This window comes from Suncus etruscus, chromosome 4, assembly GCF_024139225.1.
Source record: "Suncus etruscus isolate mSunEtr1 chromosome 4, mSunEtr1.pri.cur, whole genome shotgun sequence".
NCBI classification, from domain to species: domain Eukaryota; kingdom Metazoa; phylum Chordata; class Mammalia; order Eulipotyphla; family Soricidae; genus Suncus; species Suncus etruscus.
In genome coordinates this window covers 502,618-527,612 of record NC_064851.1, presented here as the reverse complement: position 1 = coordinate 527,612, position 24,995 = coordinate 502,618, and the positions used below count along the sequence as shown (strand labels likewise).

The following is a 24,995-nucleotide window of genomic DNA, read 5'->3' as shown; positions in this document are numbered from 1 at the left end:
AAGGCTGTGGTGCCTGCTGCCTCCCCACCCATCTCCATCCACCAACCGTCCGAGGCCACAGAGCGGGATGCAGGTAAAGCCACCTGGGCGTGGGGCCCGGGCAGGGTGAGCGGCGGAGCAACGCAGGAGGAGCACTGCACAGGCCGGTAGCAGAGTGAAAAAGACAGCTGTATTTGATTCACGTTAAAACTTACAAAAGGGAGGGAGGGACGGACGGACGGACGGACGGGGATGGATCCTGGAGCTGTGCGAGGCTCCCCAGACCTGGCAGGGGCCTCGGAGCGCCTGTTTGACAGGCCGGGAGGGGGCTCCCCCAGTCTGGCCGCTCGGGCCTCGACGTCTGACGTCTAGCTGGACCTTGGAGGTGGGGCCCGGGGCCAGGAGTGAGCGGGGCGGCGAGGCGGTGCCCGGCGAGGCGGGCCAGGCGAGGTGGGGAGGCTTCGTACCGCATTTTCTCCGCCTTGCCTTCGCGGAGGGGGCAGGCCGGACCATCGGACCCCGGGGGGCTGTGGGCACTGACTGACCACCCCCCCCACCCCCCGACAGACACACACACACACACACACACACACACACACACAAAGTGGCAAACCCAGGCCTGTGAGATGGCTGCTGGTGCTGGGAGGGGCTTCGGCCCCCAGGACCCGCCTAAGGCACATCTGCGAACGAGGGGCTCGCGCTGGAGACTGACTGGACAAGACGCCGCTGCCGCCGGACGGACGCTGGTTCTGCAGGAGGGAGTTGGTGCTGGTGTAGTCCTTGAACGGGTTCTCCCTGCTGGGTGCACACTCAGACGCCTGCCCACCAGGGGCTATTCCTCTACTGGGAGAGAGAATGAGAGAATGAGAGAGAGACAGAGAGAGACTGAACCTAGCAAGCCCAACTTCGTCCCATGAATCACCCCAAGCAAATAGCCCCGGGCCACCACACACCTGTGTCCACAACCATCCATGGGGACAAGGTGAGGGTCAGAGGTCTGTGACCTTGTTCTCAAGGGCAGCCGCGATCTGGTGGAGGCGGAAGGCCAGCTGCATCTTCTGGGCCGCAGGGTCCGCCTCCAGGGCACTGATGATCTGAGGAGGGGTGAGTCACATCAGAGCACCAGCTGGGGGCGGGCGGCACCTAGCCCCATCCCCAGAGCCAGGTATCGAGTGGCAAGTACCTACCTCGTCATAGTACTTCTGTGTGTACTGGTAGAGCTGGTGCAGAGCCACAAGGGTGTTCAGGGAGTCCGTGTGGGCCTGGGGAAGGGAGGGGGCAGGGTGAGCTACAGACAGGAGAGACAGGGAGGGGGGCAAACACAGAGGGACAGAGGCGCACCCCCCGAGTCCCAGCACATCCTTGACTCTCCCCTGGCCTACCCGCTGGCATCTCCCTACTCAATCTTAGGAAGGGGCAGAGGTCACGCACCCCCCGCCCCCTTACCCGAGAAATCTCTGCCAAGTGCGTGTTCATGTCCTGGTCGCTGACCTGCACCATCTGTCGGACCCCTTTGTAGTAGCTGCGGGGACAGGCGTGGAGTGAGGGGGGGTCACACAGGGTGGGCGGGGGGGGGGCAGGGGGCAGTGTGGAGGTCTAGGGGCGTCATCACTCACTCCTCCACCATCTTCTTGTAGGTGGAAATCTCCTTGGCGTAGAGAAGTTTGTTGCTGGGGGAGTCCTGAGGATGAGAGTGCAGATTAGAGTGAGGTGGAGGCCCCCATGCCAACCTGGATGCCCACTAATGGCCACTAATGGCCCCTTTCCCTGTCCATAGGGGGAAAGGGTTGTAGACTTTCTTTTTTTTATTTATACATACATGTTTGTTTAGAACATTTTACAAATTATTTTGTTTTTCATAAAGGACAGAGAATTTTATGTTCCCTCCAAAAGTATTAAAGGGTTTCTTTTCTTCACACAATTATAAGCACTTGTTTCTTGCCTTGATGTAGATCATTCCCATAGGCATGAGGTCATTTTGATTTGCTTTTATCATATAAGTGTAATGAGATTTTTTTCATTTAATTTAATATATTGGAAGTATATAAATGTATTTCCAATATTAGTCAACATATTAATATATTCAAAATCAAACATGTTTAAATTTCAATATACTCAAAATATTAATGTCATATTTGCATATATAACTTGAATAACTTTCATTATTATCCAATTAAATATATTTAAAATTTTAACATATTCCACTTATTTAAATATTTAAATTTAAGTAAGTTTTGAGGGTTGTAGACTTTCTGCAAGTACCAGATTCAATTTTAGGCATCTTGGAAGCCCTGCCTACCTGCCTCCCCTACCCCCAGGGCTATCTATGTCAAAGGCCAGCTCTATCACTCTGGAGATACCCACCCAAGATGCCCCACCCAAACAGACCCATCCCAGAATGTCACACCTATACTCGTCCACCTAGGCATGCTCACCCAGGATGTTACACCCATACAGACCCAGCCAGGATGCCCCACTCACCCAGGATACACCACTATAGAGACCCACCCACCCAGGATGCCAGGATGTCCCACCCATAGAACTGCCCACCTGGGATGCCCCACCCACCCAGGATGATGCCCCACCCAGACAGACCCACTCAGAAATCCACATCCACAAGGTCCCACCCTCGACCCTGTCCCCAGGCCCCCCACTCACCCTGCTCAGCTTGTGCTCGGTGCGCGTGCAGGCGTCCATGAAGGTCTGCGCGATGACCGACAGGGAGGCGTCCACCACCTCGTGCACGTGCACGTCGAAGATGAAGTGCGGGTTCTTGAGGATGTTCACCCAGAACCGCAGCGGTAAACTGAGGCAGAATGACAGGGAAGTGAGGGGAGGGGGAGGCTGAACGGGGTGGGCTGGGGGCGCAGCGGCCTGCGCGCGGTCAGTCCCACCTGTTGGTCTTCCAGATGTGGATCGTGTCCTCGTCCCGCATGTCGTGCTTCTCCGCTTGCTCGTCCAAGAAATCGAAGAAGTACTTGACGGCGGGCGGCACAGCGTGACCCGGTGCCAGCACGCTCTGGAAGAAGTTGTCCACGAACTGCTGCAGTGTGCCCTGGGGATGGAAGGGGTTAGAGCCTGGGGGGAAGGGTCTTAGGGGAGGACTCGGCCTGAGGGGAGGGGTCTTGGGGGCAAGGGGAGAGAAAAGGGCCAAGGAGATGGGAGAGGGTTGTGGCTAGGGGAGGGGTCCTAGAGGAAGACTCAGAGGTTGGGAAGGGGCCCTAAAAGAAGACTCAGAGGCTGGCAGAGGAGGAGTCCTAGGGAGGACTCAAGCTGGGAGTGGGTCCTGGGGGAGGGATCGTAGCCTCGGACAAAGGGAGGGGTCCTGAGGAGCAGGGGGAAGGCTCAGATCCTGGGGACAGAGGGCCCAGCACCCTGCCGGCCCCCAAGGCCACCTTGACGGAGAGCAGCCGCGTCAGGTAGATCTCCGTGATGGCCTTGGTGCGCTCCTTCTCCTTCATGCTGCCCCGCTTGGACTTGCCCTCGTCCACCTCATCCGTGGGCCGCACCAGGTGCCACACGCGGTTCTCGTCCTCCAGAAGGGCGTGACCTGTGGGATCGGAGAAACTAAGGACCGAGGGCGGGGCAAAGCAGGGGGCTCCCCCACCCTACCCTGGTCTAGCACCAGAGTCCAGGGCAAGAGGAGGCGACTCACGCTCCCCGGGCAGGTCCTGCTGGCTGTCTTCAGGCTGCTGCGAGACCCCCACTTTGGAGAGGATGAGGGTGGCTCCATCCCTGACCTGGGGAGCGCGCACGGAGGTGAGCTTAGGCTGGGAAGGGATCGGGTACAGCCCAGGACTGGGCGGGGCCTGTTCGGGGGAGTGGCCAGAGAGCAGGCGGGGCTTATGGTTGGGGCGTGTCTCTGAACTGGGCGGGGCTTAAGGTAGGGCAGGGCTCCGTAGGTTGGGATGGGGCTGAGGGCCAGGCAGGGCCTGGGCCTAGCTCAGGACTGGGCGGGGCCTGCATTGGGGCGTGGCCGACTAACAAGTCGGGTTCCGGACTGGGGCGTGGCTAATGATTGGGGTGTGGTCCTGAAGTGGGCAGAGCTCAGGGTAGGCAGGCCTGACCCGCAGCGCAGTGCTAGGGAGTTTGCCTTGCACTTGGCTGACCGTGACAGACCTGGGTTTGATCCCCAACGTCCCATATGGTCCCCCAAGCCAGGAGCCATTTCTGAGCCCTACTGGATAGGGCCCCCAAAACGAAACAGAACAAAGCAAGACTGGGTGGAGCCTGGGTTGGGGCAGGGCTGGGGATCCGGGGCAGGGCAGGGTCTCACATTGTAGTGCATCAGCGTGTTGATGCGTCTCCAGCGGCCCTCCCGTTGAGAGGTTAAGTCCAGGTCCGACAGGATCTGCGCAGTGGAGCCTGGACGCCACTCTAGGAGGACACAGCCCAACTGCCTTCACTGTAGCCGCGCCCCACCCGGCCCCGGGACAGGAAGCCCCCACCCCACATCAGGCAGAGCGCTGTCCCGGATCTCACCTAGAACCACACTGTCTACCTTGGGCCAGCGGGAACAGGGCTGAGTGCGGTACACCTGGTCAATGATCTTCTCCTTGACCTGGGAGATGGTGTCACAGTTCAGGACCTTGACCGGGATGGCGTCGAGTCCTTCGTCCTGGACGATGACGCTCACTGTCTGTGGAAGGGGCGATGCTCTTGAGCACCCCCAGTGCCGCTGCCTCTGCCTCACCAACTCAGTTGACATGCTCTCCACGTGCCACGAGCTCAGCAGACAAGCCCGGGGCCCCGCACGCACTCGGGGCACAGTGCTCACCAGAGGCGCGTACTCCACATCGTCCCCCAGCAGCCCCGTGTCATTGAGCGTGTACTTGGCTTTCTTCTGCACGGCGTCCACTGGGCCCTTCTCTACCTGGTGCTTGATGGCCTTGAAGAGTTTGTATAGGGGCTCCCCAGCACTGTCCTGGAAGGAAGAGGGACCCAGCCTCAGACACTGCACCGAGGTGGCGGTGGGGACCACCGAGTGGGTGCACTGCCGGCCTCTCCTCCCCCAGTCACCGGCAGAGGGGCCCACCTTGAGGTACTGGTATAGGCAGACAGACATCCAGTTGGACAGCATCCGCTCCACCACCGTCTCAGACCTGGGGGCGCAGAGGTCTCACCCATGTGTGACTCTCCATCCCTCCTCACCCAGCCCCCAGCCCGAAAGATGCCTCTGCAGGGAGACCCCGTGGGCATCGACCGACCTAACGCCCGGTCCCCACCTGTCGTCCCCCCACGCCCCCACATACCTTCTCAGCATCAGTTTGGGGTTCTTGGACTCCACATACTGCTCCATGAGCTCGAGGAAGAGGGTGCGCATGATGTCCGTGTAGTACTCAAGCTTGCCGTGCAGGGCCACGGTCAGCAGCGACGCGAAGTAGACCTTGGCGCGGGCTGAGAACTCGCGCTGGTTCTCCAGGGTGTGAATGAACTGTGGGGTGGGCGGGGTCAGCCGGAAAGGACACGCCCCACCCGCCCACAGGTCCCAGCTACCACGTAAGCCCTGTCTACCGGCCAACTCGTCCCCTAGGAGCAGCCCCAGCCACCTTGCAGGCCACGCCCCACACCCCCAAGGTGCCAGCTACCATGTAAGCCCCACGCACCGACCATCTATCCCTTGCAGGACACGCCCACATGCTCAGGCCTCTTCCCCACCCCAAAGGTGCCAGCTACCATGTAAGCTCTGCCCACCGATCACATTTTCCCTGCAGGACATGCCCACATATTCAGGCCCTGCACTCCATGCCCATACGTGCCCCGCCCATCTGCAGATCATACCCACTTGCCTAAACAGGCCCCGCCCACGCACCTGCACACCACGCCCACCATCCCTACCTGCCTACCCTACAGACCATGCCCGCCATTTAGACATCCCTACACCCACCCGTCTTATAGGTCCAGCCCCATCCACCCCTGAGGCGCTCACGTTGATCAGGAAGGACTTGCTGTTGAGCAGGTTGGAGAACTGGTACAGCGCCTGCTCCACAGCTGGTCGCCGAGACTCAGGGATGTCCAGCTTGCCCGTGATCATCACGTCCTTGTCGCCGTCCTTGGAGGGCAGGAAGAAGACGCGGTCGGTGTAGGTCTTATAGTCTAGCACTGGGATGCCAGCCTCGTGCACGTCGTTGGTGTGGTCCTCCATCTCGATCATCAGGTCTGTGGGTCGGCAGGTGTGAGGCCCGGAACCCTCACTGCCGGCTCGCCCTCGTGCCCCCGTGGCCGGGCTCCCAGACTCACCCGTGAACTCCTTCTTGCAGCGGTCCCGCACGCTCTCCTCCAGGCCTTCCAGCTGGGACTTGATTTTCTCATATTCGCGTTCTGCCTGCTGGCTCTTTCTCCTGGGGGACACAGGGAGGGGTTTGCTGGGACCTGGCCAGAGGGGCTGGCCCTGGGGCTGGGCCTCTGCCTGGTGGGGGCACTCACCAGTAGCAATAGACGGACACTGCAATGACCAGCACCATAGGCACGATGACCAGAGGCAAGATGAGGCTGAGAGGCACGTCACTGACCCGAGCGTCATATTCCACGCGGCCCAGCACCCACTCCCGAGAGCCAAACTTCACCTGTGTGTAGGGCAAAGTGGGCTTAGCATGGACGGGTGTGCCCAGGAGAGCCAATCGCCCGCTTCTAACCCCAGGTGGACAGTCCCAGGTCCTACAGCCAGAGGGCAGTGGCTCAGTTCCCGGCCTGGAATCAGCCACCTAGACCCGCCCTCCAATCTACTCAGCTAACAGTACTTTTTTGTTTTTTCAGGGGTTACTCCTGGCAGGATCGGGGGACCATATGAGATGCCAGGCAGAGCAAATGCTTTACCGCTCTGCTATCTCTCCAGCGCCATCAGCTAATAGTCTTGACTCCAGTATAATGTCACTTAGTTTTGCCCCCACTATGATCAGCTAGCTTCCAAGTCCTGTTTCTAGCTCATAGCCGAACCCCAACACACTGGGCTCCCAGGGCCTGCCCCACCCAGCACTCAGGTCCCCAATCAGCCCTCCTTAGCCCTCCAAAGCAGGCCTGTCCCACGCACAATGAATTCCGGCAGGTTGTGGGCAGTGTCCCGCTTCTGCCGCCGCTTGGGCGGGGGCTGCACCTCGGGGGGCTCGCAGTACAGGTCCGTCTCTGTCAGCGTCTTCATGATGCAGCGTTCGGCACCCACGAAGGCCTCGGCCTCCTCCAGCGTCATGGCCTTGTTCAGGTTGGTGCCCTGGAAAGGAGGTGGGTGGGCTGTGCCCATGCCTGCCCAACCCCCACAGCCCACAGGGAGACACCCTGACCCCACGGGGCCTCACCCGAGCGTGGATGAGCTTCTTGACCTGCTTCTTGACGCCGCCTGTGAAGTTCTCGAAGGTAGGGTCGGCCACATACTCGAAGGTGCCCGCCTCGCTCCGGAGCAGGGCCTGATGCCCATCCATCTGGACAAGGGCGGTGAGGTTGTAGGCCTCGGGCTCCTCGGGCACCGCAGGGGACAGGAACACGACCTTGGAGTCATTGTAGAACACGTACTCTGTGCCCGTCACCTGTGGGGGAGGCTAGTGAGAACCTGCACCCTACCCGTGCCACCGAGGGCCAGACCCCCACTGTGGGCAGCACCAGGACTGACCACGGCATCCGTGGGTGTCCGGCCCCCGCAGTGACCCCAGTATGATCCTGTGGGTTGCAGGGTCCCTAGACTGAGTGACCCCAGCACTGACTATGGTGGGTGGGTTACAGGGGTTCCCCCCAATGATTCTAGCACTGATCCTGGTGTTTTAATTTTTTTTCCTAAAAATATGGAACGCTAGGGGCCGGGCGGTGGCGCTGGAGGTAAGGTGCCTGCCTTGCCTGCGGTAGCCTAGGACGGACCGCGGTTCGATCCCCCGGCATCCCATATGGTCCCCCCAAGAAGCCAGGAGCAACTTCTGAGCGCATAGCCAGGAGTAACCCCTGAGCATCACAGGGTGTGGCCCAAAAACCAAAAAAAAAAACAAACAAAAAAAAATATGGAACGCTTCACGAATTTGCGTGTCATCCTTGTGCAGGGGCTATGCTAATCTCTGTATCGTTCCAATTTTAGTATATGTGCTGCGGAAGCGAGCACGACCCTGGTGGTTTTAAGGGATCCCCCCACACTGACCCTGGTGGGACATAGGGGTCGGTCTCGAACTCTGAGGAACCCCAGGACTGACCCGGTGGTTCAAAGGGGTCCCCACTCTGAGTGACCCAGAACTAACCCTGGTTGGATACAGGGATCCCCTCCTCTGAACGATTCCAGCACTGACCGTGGTCTGCTGGGGTCCAGCCTCCCGCCGCTGCCGCCAGGTTTGCAGGGGGTCCACCAAGACCACCATGGCGAACTTCTGAATGAGGGCGAAGCCCTGCCCGGTCACAGTGATGTTCCGGCCGCCACTGGGAGCAGGAACAGGGTCTGAGTGGGCCTGCTCCCACGGGCCCCTCAGCCACCCCCGGGCGAGGCTCCATGGGAAGCTCTGGGCCCCTTGCCAGTAGGTGGGAGGCAGCGGGGATGCAGGGCACACCTCACAAAGCTCTGTAGGGGCTTAAAGGCCCACAGCACGGGGTTCTCGCGGTAGGTGAAGGTGACGTTGGGGTTGGACACCAGGCTGCCCCCGTAGGAGATTTCCAGGGGCATCTCCCCCAGGGTGGTCTGCGGGCCGGTGACGCACTGCAGCTCAGGCCCAAACTGTGTCCTGTAGGGCAGGGGCACGTGTCAGGGGGCCTAGGCCTCTTTCCCCAGGTCCCGCCGTCCCCAGACAACACCTCTGTCCCCCGCCATTCCCTGCAGGGTGGGCGGCACCTACACTTTGCAGGGGATGCCTCTGATGGCCACGTCCACATCCTCTTGAGAGCCCGTGTCCAGGTCGATGCCAGTGATGGTCAGTGTGGTGCCCCCCGCCTGTGGGCCTTGTTTAGGCTCCACGCTGAGGGGCTGCGGCTGCTGTTGGAAGAGGGACAACAATGGGTCAGGCCAAGGCCAGAGGGTCCCCCTGCCCCCTCCACCCCTACCCATGGCCAAGCACTAACTTGGTACGTGAACTGGACGTGTGGCGGCGAGTGGCCAAGTTTCCCATTGACGTCTACCTCGACGCCCCCCGTGAGGGATGTTTCTATGGCCTCGACGACGCATACAATGCTGAAAATAAGAAGGCACAGTTCTGAGATGCTCCATGGAATGCCAAAACCGTGCTCCCCGCCACCCCCACCCCCGCCCAGCCCCTGCCCGCCTCGCACAGCCGCTCACCGGGTAGACACGGAATAATGTTCGGGTTCAAAGGCACAGCTGCGGCCGGCCACGGTCACCCTCTGCACATCGTCCGCCGTCACACCCAGGTTGGACCCGAAGATGGTGACCCGAATGCCCCCGCCCAGTGGGCCCGTCTTGGGCTCGATCTGCAAAGGCAGAGTCCAGCTAGCTCAGTGACGTGTTCTGGTGGGGACCCAAGTCCTCTCGAGGTCTGGGCAGCTCGGTGGGGGACAAGCTCACCCTGGTGATGACAGGCGGCGGGCACTCGGAGGTGGCGTTGTTGCACTGGGCTTCGTACAGGCATCGGTTCTGCCCGCCGCACCACACACAGTGGTAGGCGGGATCCGCCGCCAGACACAGGCTGCAGTCGCTTCGGTTGAAGGAGCAGTTGTAGAGCGTGACTGCAGAGAGAGCACGGTCAGATCTGGGCCTGTGACACTGGCCCCGCCACAGGCCATCCGGGCCGACGCCTACCTTGGAGTTTGCTGTCGATGTTCTTGCCATGGGATTTGACGTACAGGTGCAAGGCTAGTGTCTCATTAGTGTCGTAGGACAGCTGGGGACACAGGGGACAGACAGGCTGTATCTGCTGTTTCCCCCCAAGTCCCCGAAAGCAACCCCAGAGTCCATGGGACTCAGGAACACTCAGTCACATGTTCGTGGAGTGCACAGATCACAGGACAGTCACTCACGTACAGATATAAACACATATTCACTCATGAGACACACAAACACACACACACACACACACACACACACACACACACACACCCCTCTTCAAGCTGTGAAGGTCACAGCAGTGCCCACCCCAGGTGGTAGGTACCTTTGGGGTCCTGAAGGAGAAGACTCCGGGCTCCTGCATGCTCACTGGGACCTCGAACCCGAGCAGCTCGCTGCCCACATACAGGGAGGAGCCCTATAGACAGCCAGTTAGGGCCCTTGCGGGCTGGCCTACCAATAGCCCCCACCACCACCCGCAGCACCCACAGGGACCTCGCCCGTTTCCTCCCCCCCTCCACGGCATGGACAGCTCTGGTGGGCGACTGATCCAGGTGGGGGGACCCGAGCAGAACCTCAGCCTGAGCCCGCAGCCCCCACCTTTATGCTGTCCAGGTTTTGGCCCTGGAAGGTCACGTCCGTCTCGTGGTTCATGGGGATGACCAGCGGGCTGGGGTCCAGAAACTGGGGGCAGTCGTGTTCCTGGAGGGGAAGACCAGTCAGTGGCAAAGCCCTCGGGAACCTGGCCCGGGGTGCTGTGGAGGACGTGCCCTCACCATGTGGGCACGGATGACACCTTCCTCAGGGTTGAGGGAGGCCTCCCGGCACTCGTGGTAGCGCAGGTCCCACTGGCAAGTCCACTGGTTGCTGGCACAGGAGATGCACCTGAAGGAGAGGGCGAGGGGCCAGAGAGATAGCATGGAGGTAAGGCATTTGCCTTGCATGCAGAAGGACGGTGGTTCAAATCCCGGCATCCCATTTGGTCCCCTGAGCATGCCAGGAGCCTTTTCTGAGCGTAGAGCCAGGAGGAACCCCTGAGCGCTGCCTGGTGTGACCCCCAAAAAACAGACAAAAAGGGCAAGAGGTGCATAGGGGAGTGGGTGTGGCCTGTCCGATGGGCGTGGCCAGCGGAGCGTGGTCAAGAAGTATGGACACGGCTACACTCCATGCACACTCACGGCAGGTTCTTCTCCAGGCTCATGGCCTCCCGGCAGTCGTAGAAGGGGTACAGGTGGGAAGTGAGGAAGACGTTGCCGTTCTTGAAGAGGAGCTGGATGCTCACGTCCACGTGGTCTGTGGAGTGCAGGTGGGGACGTGTCACCCAGAGGCGGGGAAGGAAGCCTGGCATCGCTACCCCCCCCAACAGAGCCCTAACCCTCTGGCCCAGGGCGTCCCCATGGCCTGCAGAGGCTGGAGGTGGAAAGGCTGCTCAGGACCGGGCAGGGAGGGCATGAGGGCTTAGGAGCTGGTCCTGGCTAAACTGTGGCCTCACACCGGCAGCCACCAAGGTCATGCTTCCTCAGCATGGGGCACCATGGCTGCCAGGTGCCTGGCGCACGAGCGCGCTTCCTCCACCGGCCTCAGTGCACCACAGGCGGGGCACCCGCAGACTCGCCCCGCCCCGTGTGTCCCATGGCACAGGGCAGGGGTGGGGGCAGGGCTACCGCCTGGCACCCGAAAGGTGCTGAGCGGAAAGGAACGAAGCAGCAGGAAGGAAGGTGCCACAGGAGGAGGGTGGGGCTCACCCTGGCCGGGAGGTGTGGCTGGAATGCTGTTTGGGGAGTAGCAGGCCACTGTGTCCCCCTCCACGTGGGCAGCCTGCAGCGGCGAGTCCCCAAAGTGGCAGAGGAGCGCATCGTCCTCACTCAGGGCCGGAAGGGGGCTGATGGTCAGCAGCACCTGGGTGGGTGAGGCAGGAGGCTGTCCTGGCCTGTGTGTGCCCAGACCAGAGGCGCCCCGCCCCCCCGCCCCCCCCCCCCCCCGCCCGGCCGGCCCCCTGCAGAGGGCGCACCTCGCCCTGAGCTCGCCTGCTCATGTTCTGTGGCTGCGCTCTGGTGATGGCCACGCAGGACTCCTCACGGCTCCAGAGCCAGTGTCCAGGCTCGGCGGCCCGCGGGCACTCAGCCCTCCTGGTGCATCTATAGGGCAGGGGGGGCTTCAGCGTGGGCATCATCAACTCGGGCAGCTGTCCTGGTCCCGCCCGGCACTCACCGTCCATCAGCGACACACCAGCCGCAGTAGGGGTCCTGTGAGCTGTGGCACTGAGCGCAGGTGACGTAGCTCAGGCACTCCTGCACGGGGAGCCGGAACACCTGGGGACAGGCAGCTGTCAGTCGGCACCTTCCCGACGAGCCACCGAGACCAGCTGGGAAGCTGCAAGGGCAGGACCCCTGGGCCCAGCCCACGATCGCATGGGCGGGTGGTCACGGCTGAAACTGGGCAAACAGCAGCCCCCGGGTTCCCAAGCATGTCTTGGGGGTAGGGCTGAGGGGTGAGAGCAGCCCTCAAAAGAGGCTCCGAGGGGCTGGAATTGTAGCCCCGTGGGGAAGGCCGACCTGGGTTCAATCCCCGGCATCCTATAGGAATAGCCCCTGAAAGCAGAGCCAGGAGTAACTCCTGAGCACCACCAGGTGTGGCCCTCCCAAAACACACACACACACACACACACACACACACACACACACACACACACACACACACAAATAAAAACAAAACATCCGGCCAGAGAGAAAGCACAGCAGTAGGGCGTTTGCCTTGCAAGCAGCCGACCTGGAGGGACCCAGTTTGATTCCTGGCATCCCATAGGAGCTCCCAACCTGTGGGGGAAGATTACTGAGCACAGAGCCAGGAGTAACCAATGGGCAAAAAACCAATCCATCAATAAAGTTTAAAAATAATATGGGCAGAGAGATAGCATGGAGGTAAGGCATTTGCCTTTCATGCAGAAGGTTATTGGTTCAAATCCTGGCATCCCATAGGGTCCCCCGAGCCTGCCAGGAGTGATTTCTGAGCAAAGAACCAGGAGGAACCCCTGAGCACTGCTGGGTGTGACCCAAAAACCAAAATTAATTAATTAATTAAGACATCCTGGGCCAGGCGGTGGCGCTGAAGGTAAGGTGCCTGCCTTGCCTGCGCTAGCCTAGGACGGACCGCGGTTCGATCCCCCGGCGTCCCATATGGTCCCCCAAGAAGCCAGGAGCAACTTCTGAGCGCATAGCCAGGAGTAACCCCTGAGCGTCACAGGGTGTGGCCCAAAAACCAAAAAAAAAAAAAAAAAAAAGACATCCTCAGACATGAACAGGCTGCCAGCCCCCACCTGTAGGGCGAAATCCATGGTGTCAGGCTGGCTTCGTTCTCTCCAATACTGCCCCATCACCACCACAAGATTCTGGGTACTGCTCTGGCCCCTTGAGGGGCTCCAGAACCAGCTCCCACAAGCCATGTCAAGCTGGCTCATGGAGCCCTGGAGACCCGATGCGTGTAGGGCATACAGAGGAGGCATGCCCATCCCTACTGCTCCCCAGAGCTGCCCACCTTGTCCTGGCTCATGGCGTACAGGCTGGCACCATCCGCAGACAGCACCAGGTCCTGCTTGATCCGTTTGTTCATCACCAGGATAGAGCCATACTGGGTGGCATTGCCATCGGGAGCCATGTACACCTGCAGGCAGGCAGGCATAAGAGCTGGTCCAAAGGGGGCACTCGGCCTCCTCCCCCCCAGGCTTCCCATGAGTGCCCGCCTGCCTCACCTTGAGGATCCGCCCATCCGACGTGCCCAAGAAAGCCACAGCATGGCCGTTTTCCTCGGTCACCATCACCGCCGTCAGGTTGAGGCTTCCGCGCTCCAGCACGGATGTGGAGGTGAGTCCTTCCCGGCTCCCCAGTGGGTAGGGTAGGTGCTCCGAGCCGCATGGGAAGTTCTCACTGGCCTCCTGGGGACCAAGAGGTCAGCAGGTGCCAATGCCCAGACCCCTGAGCCAGTGCCCCATGCCCGTGTGCATCTGTATCCTCACACCTGGGACCACAGGTGCCCCACCTGCCCACACCACCCCCGGCCTGTGCCTGGAACCCTACGAGCCCCACCTGCCCATGGCCGCCGCACTGAATGTCGCCGTGGAAAGGCTTATAGAAGACGTCCCGGGCGGCCTCCCGCTGGTTCGTGTAGCAGTAGTTGCGGCTGAACTCCATCTTCTGGTGAACTTCTTTCAGCGGGAACAAGCAGAGGCCGGCCCGGGGCCCTCCGCCATTACGGCCCTCACGAGTGAAGAGCGCGTACAGCACCGGCTCGGCTCCGGCGGCAGCCACGGAGGCGGCCAGGCAGGTGGAGAAGGCGGCGTCAGGGCCGGGGCCAGAACCGGCATCCAGGCAGCGCAGGTCCATCTCCAGGTAGGAGTAGTAGAAGGGGTCGTGCTTGCACATCCGTGCCAGGAGCGTCCGGTTGCGCGGCGGGTGCTTGTCCTGCTGGTTGAAGACGAAGAAGACGTAGTCGTGGTCCTCGAAGGCCGCGACGAAGTGCTGCGTGTTGCTGGACATGTAGCCGGCCTTGAAGGTGGCGTGGTCCGTGTAGGCCTCGAAGGCCTCCCGGCCATCCGCCCGGTCGAGCAGGCGGGTGCTCACGATGATGCCATTGTCGTGCGGGCCATTGCCCTTGCCCACGAACAGCACGCGCCTGTTGCCGTCCTCCTTCATGGTGGCCACCAGCCCCACGGTGGCCACGGTCTCGTCGTTGCTGGCCACGAAGGATTTCTCTCCGCTGCCATCCTCGTAGAAGAGGCGCGTGGAGATGTTGCTGAGCGCCCGCAGGGCACAGATGCCCTTGAAGAGGCTGCCGCACTCCACCAGCCGCTGCCCGTCCGGGTCGAGCAGGAGCAGCTGGTTGACGTTGTCCGTCTCCACCGCCTCGTGGCACTGGCTGGGCTCGATAGGGGGCGTGCACTTCTTATTGTCCCTCTTGGGGCCCGTGCTGACGCGCTGCTCCAGCTGCAGGTCGGCGCTCAGCTGGTACAGCGCGTTCACGGCACCCAGGTACACCACGCCCGTGTCACGGTCCACCGCCAGGTGGTTCAGCTCCGTCTCGCTGCGGAAGAACAGCGGCTTCCGGGACCGCAGGCCCGCACCAGGGCATGCCAGGCCCAGGAGCATCAGGGTCCAGAGCAGCAGAGCCATGGCCCCCTGGGACCCTGTGGGGATGGGGGCGGAGAGGGCGGAAGAAGCATCAGAGAACAGAACCTTGTTTAAACCCCCTCAGCCAGAACACAACCACCCAGCTCAAAGCACATCTCCCTGGCTGGCATGGCATGGCAATGCCCATCCTGGCAAGCTCTGGGTTCTGGGGTAAGGGAAGAGTTCCCCAGCCCTCAGTCCAGGCTGTCTGACAACCCTGCTTTAATCAATTTTTTTTGTTGTTTTTTGTTTTTTTGGGGGCCACACCGTTTGATGCTCAGGGGTTACTCCTGGCTAAGCGCTCAGAAATTGCCCCTGGCTTGGGAGGACCCTATGGGACGCCGGGGGATCGAACCACAGTCCTTCCTTGGCTAGCGCTTGCAAGGCAGACACCTTACCTCTAGCGCCACCTCACCGGCCCCTGCTTTAATCAATTTTTAAGGGGGGGGGTCACACCCATCGGTGCTCAGGGGTTACTCCTGGCTCTGCACTCAGAAATTGCACCTGGCAGGCTCAGGGGACCCTATGGGATGCTCGGGTTCGAACCACCATCCATCCGTCCTGGGTTGGCTGTGTGCAAGGCAAATGCCCTACTGCCATGCTATCTCTCAGTCTATCTCTCCCAGTCTGACAACCCTGGGACATACAAACAGCAGGATCCCAGGGCTACAGGAGAAAGAGGGCTAAGAGCTGCAGGCTGCTGGCTACAGGCGCCTGGGTACTATTAATAGCCTTCGCACGCCCTTCGGGGACCCTCCCTGGAGGATGACAGAAGAGGCCCGCTGCCCCCAGGCACGAAGGAGTGAGGACAGACAGACAGATGGACAGACTGGAGGGGGCTTGGCTTGTCACCCTCGGGGCTGAGCTGGGCTCCAGCAGCACACACTGAGCTGAGCTGTGGGGCAGGGCCGGGTGAGAGGGACTCAGAACATGATCCTGGAGGGTTGTTTGCAGGAAGCGGTTCTTTGCCCTCTCCTGGCCCTTGCTCCAAGGACCTTGATCCCTCTGGCTCGAGTCCCTGTCCCCACCCCGGATGCTGTGTGGGTGACTCTGAGGACAGCACTGGCCCTGCCTGCTGCAAGCCCACCCCTAGCGAGTCCTCCCTGGGGTGTGCTGGGTAGCAGAAGTTGCGGCTGAACTCCATCTTCTGGTGAACTTCTTTCAGCGGGAACAAGCAGAGACCCCCACACAGCTGGCTACCGCCACTGGGCAAAGAATTCCCCAAGAGCCCTCATCTGTCTGTCTGTCATTCTTGGTCCTCTAGGCTTTGTACTGGCGTGGCCCCTCGGCCCCGAGCCCGCCTCCGGCTGCATCACCACCCACAGGGAACAGCAGTGGCAAAAAAGAATTCCAGGTGTCCAGCCTGGGCAAAGACGGTGCTTCTCTCAGAGGCAGGGAGAGGCCGCAAGCCCCCTCGTGGATGGGCAGAGTCTGGGCAACACAGGAGGCTGTGTTGTGGGGGGCCAGGACCCAGAGGAGTGAGGGACCCAGTCCAGGTGGACTGGGACTCCCACACAGCTAGCTCAGCAGAGGGCCCGCCCCTGGGCCTCCCCATCGGACCCTTCCAAGGCCCAAAGTCCACAGCACAGAGTTGCCGGAGTGGGGAGGGGCCCTGGCCACCGAGATCAGCTCTGCTCACCATTATCCATCCAGTGCCGCCTGCCTGCCTGCCTGCCTGCCTGCTTGCTCGCTCTGGCCCAGCTTGGAGTCAAGCTGCGGCCACCGAGGGACCCGGGAATGAATGGAATGTTCCCAGAGCAGGGAGGGAGGGAGGCAGGCAGCAGGGCGGTGCAGAGGAGGGGCTCGGGGGTGGCAAGGGGGGTACGGTCAGGGCAGGGCGGGGGAGTCGGTCCCAGGTGACCATGAGCTGGAACTTGAGGCGAGCGAGTGTGTGTGTGGGTAACTGTACAGGAAATGTGCACCCCCCCCATGCCTGGCTTTTGCCAAGACCAGCCCGAGAAATCCCTCTGCGCCTCTTCCGGCTTGAGGGGGCCTCAGGATCCCTCAAATTCGGGAGGACTACGGGCCCGAGCCAAGCTTCCTGGACCGGCCTGCCCCGACCAGGAGCACTGACTGGATCCCCCACCTGACCCGCGTGGCGCCTGGTACGGTCACAAAGGGTCATGAAGTTTCCTGCCCTAACAGTTCCTGGAACGGAGCTTCCTGTTTTGAAGGCAGCCAGGGACCCCCCTTGCTCATTGCAGGGGATTTCCTCAAGGGCATCAGCCAGCTTCTTCCTGGCTCAAGCCAGGAGCACACTTCCAAGAAGTTACCCGGAGCGCAGACACTCAGGCGGGCTGGGAAAGTGCACGGGCACCCGCCCTCTCCCGCCCACCCCAGCAAACTGACTTCCCTGGCACGGGCCAGGGCCGGGTCGAGAGCATGTCAGTGAGGGGCGCACCAACACTGATGGAGTGTGTCCACTGTCTCTTCCCCAGGGGACCGGGTCCCCACTCACCGAGGCTCCAGGTGTGTGGCTTAGTCTCTGCTCTGGGCCCGCATGGAGGTCCTCGAGGAAACAGGCCAGACGCTATCACGCTGCCCGTGACCCCCCACGTAGCTGTAGCCCGTGCCGCCACTCAGCCAGACCCTCAGAGGCAGGTACTTCACTGCGGTGGCCAGAGCAGAGGAGCAGCTGTTTCCGTTTTCGAAGTGGACCGAAGCACCTGCTGCTTTGAAAGCCAGGTTAGCTTCCTTAAAGGAAAAAGGAAGAAGTGCACCGCTGAGAGGAGGGAGCTTGGCACAAAAAGCACAATGCAGGGGTTGAGGGATAGCGCAGCGGGAGGAGGAATGTTTGCCCTGCACACAGCTGACCTGACCCGGGTTCTACGTCCAGTATCTGCCATAGGATCTCTCCAGCCAGCCAGGAGTAACCTGAGTGCTGCTGGGTGTGGCACCAAAACAAACACCAACTACCACACACACACACACACACACACACACACACATGCAATGCAGGAGGCCCTGCCCACCCCCTTCCGCAGCCCAGGTAAAACTCCTCTGAACCCATGATGACCCACCCGGGTGCTACTTACTAGCTGTGTGACCTTGGGCGAGTTACTGAACTGCGCGGAGCCTCATTCCCGAACTGAAATGGAAATCAGGTGGAGTGAGCTGCCCGCCTCGGGAAGGACCATCATATCCCTGGGACCCGTGGCTGGGACCCGGGGCTGGAGCCGCGGCTACACTGTCGTGTTGGGGACCCTGGACACTGTAGCTCGTTCAGGGAAGCGAGGCAGGAGCCGCTACATTTTATATCTGGGGACCGGGCAGGGGCTGCTACATGGTAGCGAGAAGACCTGCCGGCCAGCTACAAGGTATCCGCTCACCCCACAACGCCCCAGGCCCTCCTCTGCCAGTTCCGGTCAAGGGGACTCGGCAGCCCACCCCGGCCTTGGGGAGTCACCCCGGAGTCGCCGAGAGGGCAGCCCAGGAGAGGGACCAGAATGACCGGGGCACAGGCCTCCGTCGTGGGTGTGTGTGTGCGCGTGCGGAGGCACTTTAATTGCTGATTTCCTCCTAATCTGCCAGGATTCGGCGGGGGCGGCATAAAAACTGCGTTGGTGGGGGCCTGAGCGATAGCCCAGGGAGGAGTGTTTGCCTTGCACGCACAGGGTCCCCGGAGCTTGCCTGGGGTGACTTCTGAGCGTGGAGCCAGGAGCGCCACCGGATGTGACCCAAAAAGCAAAAGAAAAACAAAAACTGGGGCCCGGAGAGAGAGCACAGTGGCGTTTATCTTGCAAGCAGCCGATCCAGGACCTAAGGTGGTTGGTTCGAATCCCGGTGTCCCATAGGGTCCCCCGTGCCTGCCAGGAGCTATTTCTGAGCAGACAGCCAGGAGTAACCCCTGAGCGCCGCCGGGTGTGGCCCAAAAACCAAAAAGAAAAAGAAAACAAAACTCCAAAAACTTTGCTCATTAAAACAACACAAAACCAGAGCACCCCTCATCACAGGCTGAACACCAGTAATGAGAGAGTCCGGTGCCACTCTGCCTCGACGACCGTGAGTCGCCTCTCCTGGTCTACCCGGCTCCTCCCACGGCCTGGCTGTGCCCTCCAGCCCCGCACCCCTGCAAAAACTGGGGGTGAAACCCAGGGTCCTCCCAAGGGGCACCAGGGTCTCACACCTGGTGGAGAGGAAGTGCCAGGAAGGGTTAACCCGAGAGAGACCTGCTGGCCGGGTGCATCAAGGCGGCCTTTGTGGAGGGGGCAAAGGTCAGTCCACAGGCAGACTCAGGGCCAGGCCCAAGTGCCCATGAGAAAGTGGGGACCCTCCTGCCTCCAGGCCCCAGCGGCACAAGGGGGGGCCTGATGCAGACCCACGCCCCGAGGACCCCTCTCACATGCCCCAGGACCCTTCGCACGCCTCCGGCGCCCTCACTCCGCAGCCCTGCCATCACACGCGTGCGAGCACTGTCCCTCAGACACTTCCTGAGCTCACAGCCCAGACCCCCCCCCCCCGCCAGGGAACTCGCTGTCCTGCCCACCCGCCCACCCTCCATGCTCAGAAGACCTGCGGCACCCCAAGCTGTGGGGCCACACCCGGCCACCCTCTAGCTAGCCATGCCATGCCATGCGGCTGTACTCGGGGCACCCGTGACTCAGTTCCTCCACTGACATGCCAGCAGGAGGGCAGGAGTCACAGGGTCTCAGGTGCCCCAAGCCCTGGAGAAGTCCTTATCCCTGCCAGCCTGCCTGGAGCGCCGCAGGAGCAGCTTCAGACACCGACTCCAAAGAGGAGGGTCCCCGCCAAGCCAGCCACCGCGGGAACAGAGTGGGTGGGAGAATCCGGCGCGGTGTGGGGCGCAGGTGACCGCTCCCCAACCTTCCCTGCCCCAGGGCAGCGGAAGATGCCAAGGTGCAATTTGTGGGCCCTCGGCGTGGCCGGCGACGGGGCTGGCCGGGCCAGCGAGCGCCAGGGAGGGGCGGATGGGGCGAGGGGCGGTTACCTGGGACCCCGGGGCTCCTGGCTGCCCGGCCCGGCCCGGCCCGTCCGCCGACGGCAGCTGCCCCGTGCCCCGCCCGCGGCTCGGACCGGGCGTCCCCGCGCCTCACCTGGCCCGACTCACCTGGAAGGCGCCGCGCAGGGGCGGGGCGGGACACTCTGACGCGGGGGCCTTGCGTCAGCGCCTCCCCGGGGACCGCCCGCCTCCCGGTGCCGCCGCCCCCATCCGAGGCCTGGCCCGTCTCAGGGCCGCCCCAGACACCGGGGGCTCCCGAGGCGCCCCGGCCGGGCAGCCCCGCTTCCCCGCGCCCAGGTCAGCCGGCCCCTCCTCCGCCCCCCAGGCCGCTCGCTCTGGCCAGTTGCCCCTGTCCCTCCCCAGCACGGCCTGCACAGGCACCCGAGGGCAGTTTGGGTGGCCCACGAGGGGCCCAGGGCAAGGTAGGGCAGGGCACCGCCAACCACCACACGCATACACGAACACACACACCCACGCACAGACTCACGCCCGCACAAGCAGGCATACACGAGCACAGAGACAACTCACACGCAGCCCCTCAGCTCCCTCTCCCACAGGTCCCAGGAGCCCTGGGCCACCCCATCAGCCCCCACCGTGAAGCAGGGAGCAGCTGGTGCTGTGGCGGGCCCCTCTTTTGGGGTGGGAGGTCGGGGCTCCTCAGCCTGGGGACCCCTGGGAGGGGCCAGCGCAACCTCTGTCCCCTGGGCCCCCCTCCGAGGGAACCCCTGAGAGCCCCCCAGCTGGTCCAGGCAGCCAGAGGCAGGGGTTGGGGTGGGGAGCCCTGGAGATGAGGAGCGAAGCCTGTAATCGCCCCATCACTGTCACCCCGGCCTGCCTCCTCCCGGGGAAGAACCCCACAATTATCGAGGGGCGCCCTGCCAGCTGCAGCGCACACATGTGACCACACATGTGTAGGGACACGTGTGGCACATGAGCAGACACCATGACAGCAGCACATGTACGAGCATGCGTGGCTGCAGAGTGCAGCAATCACATGCACACAAAACTGTAATGTGAGGGTGCATGACAACACATGTGTGGACACATGGTGACGTGTGTGAGCACAGTAGAACACGATTGCATGTGCTCATACAAAACACGTGCGACCATATCCTGAGGACGCATGACAGCATGTGTGTGAACATATGACATATGACATAGCACACATGCACAGGGTCACAAGTGCTAACACACAACACATGCGACCGTATCAGGAGGGTGCATGACAGCACACATGTGAATGCATGCAAGAGCATGTGTGTGGTGATCGCACACGCTAACATGTAACATATGCACGCTGCCACAGGGTGACGATGCTTGGAAACCAACCCACATGATTCACTACACACGGCAGCACGTGTGTGGGTGTGGGTGTGCCGGTACACAGGTACACACATATTACACCACACATGTCAGCACATGTACAGAATCACAGGACATGTGAGCGATGCTGATGGATCCTGACGCAGCGTGAGCATCTCTACCACGTGGGTGCATAACTCCAGCACTCGGGCAGTGGGCAGCAGGAGAGACCCCAGCCAGAGTGCCAGTGCGTGCAGAGCAGGGAGGGCTGCAGGAAGGAGGCAGCCCATGAGTGGGCACAGCAGGGTGGGGTGGGGCGGGGAGATCTGATCAGAGGCTGCAGTGGGTGTGACCGAGACTGGAGAGGGGCGTGGGGTACTGGGCAGAGAAGGGAGGCCAGGCAGAGTGAAACTGGGGGGGGGGAGGGCAGAGAGCCAGGGAGGTGCAGTGAGTGTGGCCAGACCTCGCCCTTGTCCTGCTTGGTCAGGGGCCTCTGTCTGGGCCCTGATGGGTCTGTTTTTGTTTTTGTTTTTGGGCCACACCCAGCGGTACTCAGGGCTTCCTCCTGCTCTGCACTCAGAAGTGGCTCCTGGCAGGTTCAGGGACTCTCAGGGATGCTGGGATTGAACCTGGGTCCCTCCTGGGTGGACTGCATGCAAGGCAAACACTCTGCTGCAGTGCTCTCTCTCCGGGCCCCCTGAGGGGTCTTAGAGTGGCCCCTGGGTGGCCCATCTGCCCACCCAAGGCTCCTGTATTCCTGCCCAAGGATGGCGGATGGATGGATGAACAGCACAGCCAGGGGTCCGGGTCTCAGGCAGGCCGGAAGTGTCCCAGCCGTCCAGGCCAGGCCGTGTTGACACAGGTGCCCATGGGAGGCCAGAGCGAACTGGCCTCCTTCCTGCTGCCCAGAGAGCCCTGCCCAGCCCTGGGGCTGCATTCTGGCACATCAGGGTTTCTCCAGGCTCCACCCGGGAACTGCAGGCAGTGTGGCAAGGGTCCTCCCACCCCGCCCCGGGGGCAGCCATCTCCGGAAGTGTCAGGTCCAGGGCAGAACCTGGACAGGCTGGAGGACCCAGGTGGGCTCCCCACACCCGGCCTCAGCCCAGGGTTCACAGGAGCGGAGCTCCTGGGGAAGTGGCACTTTTGGAATATGTGGCTCTAGGCCCAGCACGGGCATATGCTTCCTTGCGCCAGGGGCACAGGGGGCTCTGAGCCCGAGGGCCACAAACGGAATAGGGAAGGCTTTAAAGGGGCCTCTATCTCTGCATGGTCGTCCCCCCCCCACACCATCCCAAGGCCTGGGAGAGGTGGCAGAAGCCCCACCGCAGAGCCAGGCATGCTCAGCAGGGCCAAGCTGGTGAGGGGAAGGATGGGAGCAGAAAGCAGAAAGGGGAAGCAAGGAGCAGCGGGTACCCCAGCGGGCAGCAGCCCCACCCAAAGAGCCGCGAGCCTGCCCCCACCCCCCAAGTTCTTCCTCACCCGCACCCAGTCTCCCTCTCCTCCCTGTCTACCCCCAAGGCAGAAAGTGCCCCCCCACCACCCTGTGCCTGCAGGGTGAGAAGGGACAGCGTGACTGCCTGTGGGGGCCGACAGGACGTTAGAGAAGGACAGAAGGAAGGACGGGGAGCTGAGCTCGGGCCCCCAAGAGCCCCTGCAGGTTGGGCAGGGGGGGTTGCCATATGGCCCCTACCCGGCGCCTTCCAGGACAATCTCTTCCGCTCCACTCCCCTGGGCCAGGGCCAGGCCCCGGGGCATCCTGGGCAGAGACAGCTGCCAGCCCCGGGGCAGGGGGCCCTTCAGGGGTTTGGGGCTCCTGCCACCCAAGCCGGAGCCTGTGGCTGTGCAGAGGCTAAGAAGGATGGTGGGATGTGGGAGGACGCTGGGTGGACGCTGGGGTGGGTAGTGGGGATGGGGGTTGAGGTGGACAGTGAGATGGAGACTGGGTGGAGGCTGGCGTGGAGGTTGGGATGGAGGCTAGAACAGAGGCTGGGATGGAAGCTGGAGGCTTGGCAGTCAGGCAGAGGCTCAGGCTGGGCCCTCTCTGGCACTCTCACTCCGGGGCAATGCTGCGTGGCCAAAGTCAAGGGGGACGGGGTTGGGCTGCCGAGGGGCATGTGTCTGGGCAGCCGAGCCCCGGGGACAGGCGGGCAGCATGAGGTCCACCTGGATGGCATCCCCTGTCCCACCCTGGGCAGTGCCAGCCACCTGTCGGCTCACAGGACTTCATGAAGCCGCAGTGAGTCACAGGGGTGCGCCTCCGTGAGAGGCTGGGCGAGCTGGGTGTGCAAGCTCCGGGGTACGCGGGGGTCCCCTGCCGATCCCGTGGCCCCCCCCCCCCGGCTGTGGCCGTGTGCCATCTCTGAGCAGAGCCACCACTCGCAGGACACCCCCCATCTCCCGGCGGTGCCCACTGGGGCCAAGTCAGGCTCAGCACAGGGTGCCCAGCGCCTGGCAGACCGGTGGAGCAGGAGCGAGGGGGAAGGAGCAGCAGCCTTGCCCGGACTTGTCCGCCCCCCAGCTCCCCACCCACGGCCCCGGAAGTGGATCCTTCCCACGCCGCGGCCCCCCTTCGGTAGCTGGACATGGCTGGATAATCCAAAATAATTCCTCCTGGCAGGCGGCCGGCGGGAGGGACTCACATTCCTCACCCTGTTTTTCTCAGACGCCCCTCGCCCTCGGCCCCTGCTCCTCCCTCTGCTCGGGTCCTTCGGTCCTTCTCCCGGCCCCTCACCCTCTCTGGGGCCAGTTGCAGCGGCGAGGGAGGGGAGCCCACCTGCAGCTGCCCTCGGGACCCTGCACGGAGCCACCGCGCCCCCACAATGGAGAGGGGGCTCTCGGTTCGAGCCAGCTGCTGGAGGGTCCCGGGCAAGGAGTGAGCCGCGGCGGGGGCTCATGCCGTGGAGGAAGCAGGCACTGCGCGAGAGCCCCCGGCGCCCAAAACATCCTGCTAGCTAGCTTGGGGTCCAGATTCACCCCCAGGTCGTTGTGACTCCAACTCAGCCTCGGCGGGTCCTTCCTCTCCCAAGTTGCTGGGAGACATGGGGGTGGGGAACCCATCGACGTGGCAGGAAACTTCGGGGCCCTGGAGCTCGGCAGACCCCCCAACCTGTCCAGGACCCCTGAGTCTAGCCGAGAAGGCCCGCTCGGGAGGGCTTCCTGCAGGAGGAGACGTTCGGGGGTGCGGAGCCAGAGGGTGCGGGGCAGAGCCCAAGCGCTGGGCGCTCAGTCCGGCTCCGGGACTTCCGGGGACTCGGGCTGAACCCCCAAACGCACTCGCACGCCAACACGAGCAGAACAGCCTCGCTCCGGCGGCGGCAGGCCCGGCCGGCCCACCGGGGGAGCAGGCCGGGCCGCGGGGCGTCGGGGCCCCCTCCAAGCGCAGCGAGCGTGCGCCCACCTCCGGGGCCGGGGGAGCGGCCGGGCTCAGGCCCGCCCCGCAGGGACCCCGAGGCTCGCGGGGCGCCCGTGCCCGCCCCGAGCGCGCCTGGGCCGCGGGGGCACCGGGAGGCGCGAGCGCGGAGGGCCCGAGCGCGCAGAGCGAGCGCCGCGCGCCCCGGTTCCCCGCGGGGCCCCGGCCGGCCGCGCCCCGGCCCCGCGGCCCCGCCACGACACGCCACGCCACGACACGGCGGCCCCGGGCCCCCGCGCCCCCCCCGCGGTACCTGCACGTCCGCCGCCGAGGCTCGATGGCGCCCGGGCCGCGATCGGCGCTGCGCTCCGGCCCGCGCCGCTGCCATGGAGACCGGCCTTTGTGTGGCCGAGGAGGGGCCGGAGCGCGCGGGAGCAGCCGGCCCCGCCCCCGCCGGCGGGGGAGAGGGGGGCGAGGCGAGGGGAGGGGAGGGGGCCCGCGGGG

At 62.8% G+C, this 24,995-nt stretch overlaps 2 protein-coding genes and 1 non-coding gene across 3 annotated transcripts; 1 reads left to right on the top strand and 2 right to left on the bottom strand.

Annotated features, from left to right (window-relative positions):
- Nucleotides 1-147: 147 nt before the first annotated feature.
- PLXNB2 (plexin B2) lies at nt 148-24,876 on the bottom strand. The gene is made up of 40 exons (XM_049771536.1): nt 24,805-24,876; nt 17,916-17,968; nt 17,339-17,574; nt 13,801-14,897; nt 13,467-13,649; nt 13,253-13,378; nt 11,930-12,030; nt 11,730-11,856; nt 11,464-11,617; nt 10,897-11,011; nt 10,495-10,603; nt 10,319-10,420; nt 10,044-10,136; nt 9,695-9,776; nt 9,461-9,621; nt 9,218-9,366; nt 9,001-9,109; nt 8,778-8,914; nt 8,496-8,666; nt 8,241-8,367; nt 7,272-7,499; nt 7,010-7,186; nt 6,406-6,545; nt 6,220-6,320; nt 5,909-6,138; nt 5,232-5,413; nt 5,015-5,081; nt 4,757-4,903; nt 4,462-4,618; nt 4,256-4,356; nt 3,635-3,719; nt 3,375-3,529; nt 2,874-3,034; nt 2,638-2,785; nt 1,596-1,660; nt 1,426-1,501; nt 1,167-1,241; nt 933-1,073; nt 549-822; nt 148-515 (listed from the first exon to the last, which is right to left on the bottom strand). Exons 4-38 carry the CDS (start codon nt 14,881-14,883, stop codon nt 969-971), a joined length of 5,529 nt encoding a protein of 1,842 aa, XP_049627493.1. The 5' UTR covers nt 14,884-14,897; nt 17,339-17,574; nt 17,916-17,968; nt 24,805-24,876; the 3' UTR covers nt 148-515; nt 549-822; nt 933-968.
- LOC126008467 (U6 spliceosomal RNA) lies at nt 7,956-8,059 on the bottom strand. The gene has a single exon (XR_007495796.1). It is a non-coding gene; the product is annotated as a U6 spliceosomal RNA (small nuclear RNA).
- On the top strand, nt 17,974-19,987 carry LOC126006168 (proline-rich proteoglycan 2-like). The gene is made up of 3 exons (XM_049771499.1): nt 17,974-18,166; nt 18,240-18,354; nt 19,165-19,987. Exons 1-3 carry the CDS (start codon nt 17,974-17,976, stop codon nt 19,985-19,987), a joined length of 1,131 nt encoding a protein of 376 aa, XP_049627456.1.
- Nucleotides 24,877-24,995: the final 119 nt, after the last annotated feature.